This window comes from Prosopis cineraria, unplaced genomic scaffold, assembly GCF_029017545.1.
Source record: "Prosopis cineraria cultivar Desert tree isolate PC_DT_omini unplaced genomic scaffold, ASM2901754v1 PC11, whole genome shotgun sequence".
NCBI classification, from domain to species: Eukaryota; Viridiplantae; Streptophyta; class Magnoliopsida; order Fabales; family Fabaceae; genus Prosopis; species Prosopis cineraria.
In genome coordinates, this window is record NW_026555342.1 from 17,633,436 (window position 1) to 17,641,334 (window position 7,899).

Sequence of the window (7,899 nt, forward strand, 5' to 3'; positions counted from 1 at the left end):
GCAAGAATCACAATGCAAACGCTTGATATGTATCACCTTTTAGTGTACAATGAGTTCTCAACTTACTAAGATGCTCCTCCTTTTCGCAGTTTGGTATGCTTTGATTTGTCTCACTTCTAGTTTTCCAAATGAGAATTTCATTTCGACTCTAGATCTGGACAAGTTCACTTCTGAGAAAGAAGTGTTTGAACTTTTTAAACTGTGGAAGAAGGAGACAGAAAGAGAATACCAAACCCTAGAAGAGGAGGTGATGAGATTTCAGATTTTTAAGAGCAATCTGAAGTATGTCATAGAGGAAAATGCAGAAAGCAAGACACCCTATGACCAACGTCTGGGGTTGAACAAGTTTTCTGATGAGTTATGAAGAGTTCAGCGAAATCTATCTACGTGAGAGAAAGCCGCCCCATATCAAAAGCAACTTGGCCAATGTGGTGTTCAACGACGAATCATGTGTTGCACCTTCTTCCTGGGACTGGGGAGAAAAGGCAGCTGTAACTCTGGTTAAAGATAAAAAAAACTGTGGTTAGTTTGAATTAATTACTTTGTTTTTGAAGGGTTTAAAAGGATAATTTCATTTTTAAACTATAAGTCTAAGAGTGTTGGGAATTCTAAACTTATTTTTAATATAATATTCTCTTTCAACTTTTGAAAATGATACATTATGAAACCTACTATTAACAATGTTAACTTTGATTATTAGTTGAACAAAAAATTATAGAAAATGACTGCAAAAGGTACAGAAAATGACCAAGTAGGGTCAAGAAAATTTATTTGGTCATCTTTTATAATTTTATCGATCATTTAGTTTTCTGTAATTTTTGACATTTTCTAATTAACTAATGATCAAAATTAAATTTTATTTATAGTAGGGAAGGTACTGCACTGTTTTTAAAAGTTGAAGGAGAATATTATATTAAAATAAATTTATAGTTTCAGTCGCTCCTTCACTCATAATTTAAGGGAGAAATTGCCCAATAACCTTTTTTTTAAATAACTTAATCGTAACATATGACACAAGCATATATAAAGCATATAAAAATCATTTCCACAGGTTCTTGTTGGGCATTCTCTGCAACTGGAGCCATTGAAGGAATTACCAAGATAGCTACACATTATCTTCCTTCTCCTTCTGAACAACAACTCGCATCTTGTGACAAGTATGACTCTGGTTATAAAGAAGGGTGGTTTTGTGACGCATTTGGATATGTCTTTGAAAATCATGGTATTGCCTCAGAAAGCGATTATCCATATATAGCTAAAGATAGTCCCTGCAATTCCACACTGGTGAGTGTTTTATCTTTCCCTTCACATCTTTGCTTGGGTCAATTTCAAACTTTGAATATTTATAAATATATTGCCTAATTTTTTTTTAAATTTTTAAAATTTTGAAACAGGCGAAAAAGATATCTGCTACTATTGAAGGCTATGGTTGTTGGGTGACACCTATATCAGAGGAATCTCTTAAATGTGCTGTTTACTCACAGCCAATTAGTGTTAACATATATGCAAGCAAAAGCTTGAAGCAGTACGCAGGCGTAAGTCATGCCCAGCTAAATTGGATAGGATTATTGTTCAACTTCATGTCTTCAACTTCTAATATATATATATATATATATATATTATAACATTAAAATGAATTGACGCCATTCACTACTGTATATGACTGTTCTTGAAGTCACTCATTCAACAATTTTTTTAAATAGTATATTCATTTATATTTATATTTTTACTTTGCTTAGTTGCTATAATATTCTAAGTTTTCTTGTTTTTTTTTTAGTTTCATGTTCCCCTTTAAGGTAGCGGGTTATTCTAGTTAACTAATTAATTTATATATTAATTTAGGGATAACATAATTTTTAGTTCCTAAACTTTGTCTCGTTTATTGATTTAATCCTTGAATTTTGACTCAATACAACTTGGCCTTTGTAATTTATTGAATTAAAGATATAAGGACTAGATTGCACTGAGTCAAAAATAATATGAAGTGAGCTATCCTGGGTCAACAAACTTAAGAGAATGAGTTGTTCAAAAGTCAGGGACTGAATGGATAATTGAAAAAGAATCGGAGACTTAAAATTATAGTTTTCCATTAATGTATTGACAGTAGATTTGTAGTCCAGGGGATCATCTATCATGTCATATCTCTCTACTAGTTCTTCAATGTAACAAGATATATTTTCGAAGTTAACAGATGTCTTATTTGGCAGGGAATTTTTACTGGGGACGATTGCTCATCAATTGGTTCATGCGAAATTAACCATGCTGTATTGATTGTGGGATATGGTACTTGGAACGGTCAAGATTACTGGGCTGTCAAAAACTCATGGGGAAGCTCTTGGGGACAGTATGGTTACATCTTCATCAAAAGAAACACAGGTTCTATTGAAGGAGTATGTAACATGAATTGTCATGGTGGTGCCCCAACCAAAGGCCTACTTTTGAAGCTTGATTCCTCTGCATGAAATCCACCTACGGCTATATAATAAATAAAGCCAAGCGATATATATAGTTATGTGTCATACATCGTGAGCCTTACTATATATGTATTTGGTATAAATAAATGGCAAAATGCATCGCCATTAAGTAAAGCTGATGTAATGCCTTATTTATATATGAATAAAAGCTCTGTTTGTGTGTTTCAACTTTTGTTCTTCACAATGAATTAGGACTAATTTGTTTCACAGAGAATTAATCTAACGAAATGAAGAGGTTGGTATTCTTAAGAATTTATCATTAAAATGGTTTCTAAGTTCTAACTTGTAAACAAATTATTCTTAATTTAGCAAACACTAAGATGAGTTCGAGGTAAAAATAAATTCAAGACACAAAAATAACAAAATAATGGAGACACAATTTTAAGATTATGTTAGCAAAGCAAAAAAAAAAAATTGATGTTATATATATTTCTTTCCTATTATGCTTTAAGATTAGGTTAGAAAGAAAAATGGCACTTAAACATTTTTCTTAATGACATTGACATTGACATGACCTTCTCAAGTACTCAAAGAATCACGGAACCAAGATTCAGACTTTGAAGACGTCCCAAACCCAAGCAATGGGGTCACACACACAAAATGGTTTCCACCTCAAGGTAGGATTTGATTGGAATAGATGGTTCATTTAATTTTCTTAACATTTATAGGGATGAGGCCAATTATATTGTTCAAGCATCGATTCATGTAAACATAATCATGCTGTATTAATTGTGGGATATGATTCTTTGGGTGCTGGTCAAGATTATTGGATCGTCAAAAACTCATAGGGACCATCTTGGGGGAAATGTGGTTCAGTACATCTTCATCAATATTTTGTGATTTTGGTAATGACTTTGGTCAGGTCCGCACAATACTTTTATTTGGCGTGACTAGTTACCTTTGCACCTGATTTCTTAATCTATAAACCTTTCAAAAGTATAATCAAAGATCCAGAAATACTTCCAACAAAACCTTAAAAAGTAATAACATATAGATTAAGTCCTACAATATCAAAATAAAGTAATGTGTGCAGGGGCATAACCAGAATGAATGTTAAGGGGGGCCAAAATATTAAAATTAAGTCCTACAATATCTATATTTTTTATTTATTTTAAATTTTTATGACAATTAATTGTTTGTGTAATTTTATAACTTTAAAAATCTTATATAAGAAATTACAAATAATTATATAATATTGATCTGTAAAAATTTAAAAATTTAAAAGTGAAATTATTTATCTGTAAAATTAATCACAAAAAATGTAAAAAATATAGAAAAACTATATATGTGATAAATTAAGAAAATATTTCTACAAATTCTCAGTTTTTAATAATAATTTATGTTTTCTTTTAAATATTTTTAATTGCAAAAACTTGAAGATTAGCATGTATAATATAGATATTAAGTATCATTTTATGTTTAGGAATAAATTTTTGGCTTTCATAGAAATAGTAAATAATAAGTTATGTATTCTATTTCCTTCAAAGTATATTAATTAATATGTATACTCACATATTTGTGTGTTTATAATTTGGTTTCAATAATTTTTATATTTATGTCTCAAATCATGGCAATTTAAGTATTTAGATTATATTTGAATAACATTTGACTTGGAAAAAAGTGCATCAAATCCTTTTATTTCTTGGTCTGGGGAGAGGGTCAAGCCACACATATATATTATACAGAAACTGGTAGAGGATGTGAATTATATTAGACAACTATGAAACTAAACAAAACCTGGAGTTTAAGCTTTTTGAGTGGCGGAACCTTGGCCCCCCTTAGGTATACCATGGTTCCGCCACTGAATGTGTGCAAATCCAAAGTAAAATACATATTTTACTAATTTGGGTATTCAAAATATATACAATTATGTCAAAATATGTTAAAGTCTAGGGAAAATGTTCTCAAGTGAGGTGAGATTCTAGAGGTTAACATAGATCTTGAAAGAGTGCAAAGCTGTGCGTGAAAATGACAATAACGGCAAAAACTAGCAGAGATGATTGAGGGAGAAGAAGGAATGCCAATCGACGGAGGCGACAGAATATTCAGGCTATACAGAAAGACTATGAAAAGGAGTTGAGATAAAAGAAAGATTAAAATAATTTAAATAATATAAATTAAATAAGAGAAATAAAAATGTCAGGTAAATCCCAACTCAAATTAAAATTGTTGTGACGTGTTATGATGCTCTAGTTGGTCAGTGCACATATGAGGTGGCACTATAATAGGAAAGGCTTTTCTATAGTAGCAAAAAAGCAAGTTTTTTTACATTAATTCATGAGATAATATTGTTTCAAGGGTGTAGAAAGTCTATGTTTTTTATATCAGTTGTATTAACTGATGTAGAAAGAACATCAAACTTAAAAAAGAAAAAGCTAAAAGATCACTTTTTACATTAGTTAGTACCAATAACCAATATAGAAAGTGCTTTCTTCATTGTTTGCGAAGGCACTCAATGTAGAAAGTCTAGCACTCAAGTACAAACATTATAAAAATGTCACTATCTAAACTTATTACATTGTTTGTTTTTCAACCGATATAAAAGTGCACTATAAAATCTATAATTTGTACTAGTGTGACATTTTAGGTCTACCCAAGAATTTTTTAGAGACCTAATTTCATATACATCAATTTTGGGCTTGGCATGGGCATATAGTTGTGGATTTTTTTTAATTCTCTACTTCATATAAATCAGGCTAAGTATTGGGATAAAATGGATCCAAACAACTCATTGGCTCATCTCTATTGTGAAGTGTATTGCTTAAAGCTAATATCGCTCTGTTTTTTCTCCAATTTCTATTTCCCTTGATACCAATAATTGATTATTTGTTTCTAATGGGAGGCAATTAATTTTGATATACTAATAAGGACATTTTTGGTAAAAATACATTAATAGCACTTAAAATTCCATAAAATGCCTTATATATTGAAATATAAGATTTTCCAAAAAATAAAAAATAAAAACCTTATACCTGTAACAGACGTAGTACATCGATGTTATTTAAAAATCATATTTGGCATATTCATCATAATCAATTAGGTAATCTGTTTAACAGTTTCAATCTACCATCATTTAAAAGGTTACAATTTGCAAGCTTGCCAACACTTTGATAAAAATTCAAAAAATATGTTAAAAAAAGTATGGAAATTCCAGATCTCCAAACTGATGAACCACTTCATAGTATGGCAAAGTTATTGTTTTCGTATTCCCCACATGAAGAAAATTTTAAGATTATAGTTGACGTTCATAATTAACAACCAGGCAGTTAAAAATATTTATATTTGTTTTCAATTCAATTGTAAATTGTATAAATAGTTACAAATTGTAACCTTCACTATCGACCCTTTAATTAAATTATATAAATAGTTACAATTTGTAACCTTCACTATCAACCCGAATATATCATGACAATTGAAAAGCTATAAATATATATATATAGATATAGATATATATATATAGATATAGATATATATATATATATATATAAATGAACTGAACCCAACGAATCAGTTCACTGCATTGGATAATTACCCGGAGCGTTCAGTGAAAGTTTGAACGCTTCACGATTGTTGTAATTTTTTAAGTATAATGATGGCATTTGGATTTTCCTAATAAACGCTAATTAATTTTGACAATTCGTTGTTTTCTAATGATGAATACTTATTATTGTTTTTATTTTTTGGAACTCTTCTTGTCGTCATCGTCATCGTCAATATTATAATAATGCGTATAGTTGATCCATATATAATTATAAGAAAATGGCGTCACATTGATTCGAACCATGTAAAATAAAGTTGTCATTCGCAAACCATCAAATTGAATCTAAAAGATCATAAGACAGTGAAACCAAGCAATTTGCAATTCTTATTTGAATGTGAATGAATGACAGACTATATAGTTCGCTTGTATTTTAATATTAAAATAATAATGTTAGATTTTAACAGAATATCACTTTATATAAAAGCTGAATACAGTTGAAATTAATTATTAGTTTTTTAATGCACATGTGATAACTAAAATAAAACCGTTCAAGGTAATTTTTTTAACCAAGGATATAACTTATCATAAAATCAGTTTCTTATATATTTGCTTGGGTATCGTGAGTTAAAAAAAAAAAAAACTTTGAATTGAATTATATGAAAATGATGCATATAGAGGGATAGAGGGATAGAGGGATATGTGCTTGATGTTTTCTTACAACAAAGATAGTTTTATATAACAATTTTTTTGTTGTTTTTGTTTTTGTTTTAATTTGTTTAGTTTTAAAATGTATTTTATTCAAGAACCAAGTTGATATGGTTGGATTTTAAATATAAGTATGAACACTTTAAAATTTGAGTTGTACATGTACGGGTGCTAGATTTGTTTATTTGTATAAAACTTGAGGATTTTTTTTTTTTTGAAAAATATAAGGGACTGTAGCTCTCTTTTCCCCTCCCTGTATATATGGAATCCAAACGCTTGATATCTATCACCTTTTAGTGTACAATGAGTTCTCTACTTACTAAGATGCTCCTCCGTTTATGCTTTGATTTGTCTCACAACTAGTTTTCCAAATGAGAATTTCATTTCGACTCTAGATCTGGACAAGTTCACTTCTGAGATCTTTGAAGTTTTTGAACTGTGGAAGAAGGAGACAGAGAGAGAATACCAAACCCTAGAAGAGGAGGTGATGAGATTTGAGATTTTCAAGAGCAATCTGAAGTATATCAAAGAGGAAAATGCAAAAACATATTCACCCTTTGACTCTCGCCTAGGTTTGAACTTTGAACAAGTTTTCTGATTTGAGTTATGGAGAGTTCAGTGAAATTTATTTAAATGAAAGAAAGCTGCCCAATACACTAAAAAAAAAAAAATTAACTTTTAGCAGCAACAAAAGTCACGGTTGAAAGCTAAAAAATTGCCACAATGTTGCCACAAGTCACCACAAATTTAAAGATTATAGTTGATGTTCGTAACAAATAGCCAGTTAAAAATATTTATCTCTGTTTTCAATTAAATTTTAAACTACATAAATTGTTACAATTTACAACCTTCACTATTAACCTGAAGCTATCATGACAATTGAAAAGCTATTATATATATATATATATATATATAATAGCTTTGAATAAGAGGAAAGTTTGAATGCTTCACGATTGTTGTAAATTTTTAAGTTTAATAATGGCATTTGGATTTTCTTAATAAATGCTAATTAGTTTTGACAAGCACGTTGTTTTCTAATGATGAAAAGTTATTAATGTTTTTTTTTTGGCACTCATGTTGTCGTGAATATTATAATAATGGATACAGTTGAGCAGTTGACTTTCCTCCACTGGAGTGGAGAAAACATTATAAATCTAAATTATTAAATTGAATTTGATAATTTAGATATGATAGTTTTTAAAAATATAAATTAATTTGTTTCATTAAAATTTAATATGA

The 7,899-nt window shown here is 29.6% G+C and overlaps 1 protein-coding gene across 1 annotated transcript; it reads left to right on the forward strand.

Moving 5' to 3' along the window:
- Positions 1 to 353: 353 nt before the first annotated feature.
- LOC129286224 (ervatamin-B-like) lies at positions 354 to 2,462 on the forward strand. Its single transcript, XM_054922235.1, has 4 exons — positions 354 to 522; positions 1,052 to 1,284; positions 1,395 to 1,535; positions 2,208 to 2,462. Exons 1-4 carry the CDS (start codon positions 354 to 356, stop codon positions 2,460 to 2,462), a joined length of 798 nt encoding a protein of 265 aa, XP_054778210.1.
- Positions 2,463 to 7,899: the final 5,437 nt, after the last annotated feature.

Excerpts from the sequence above, each read along its gene's own strand:
- LOC129286224 (XM_054922235.1), top strand. The coding sequence starts at position 354 with ATGAGTTATGAAGAGTTCAGCGAAATCTATCTACGTGAGAGAAAGCCG. Across the intron at positions 523-1,051 it reads TAAAGATAAAAAAAACTGTG|GTTCTTGTTGGGCATTCTCT; the intron begins GTTAGTTTGAAT and ends TCATTTCCACAG. Across the intron at positions 1,285-1,394 it reads GTCCCTGCAATTCCACACTG|GCGAAAAAGATATCTGCTAC; the intron begins GTGAGTGTTTTA and ends ATTTTGAAACAG.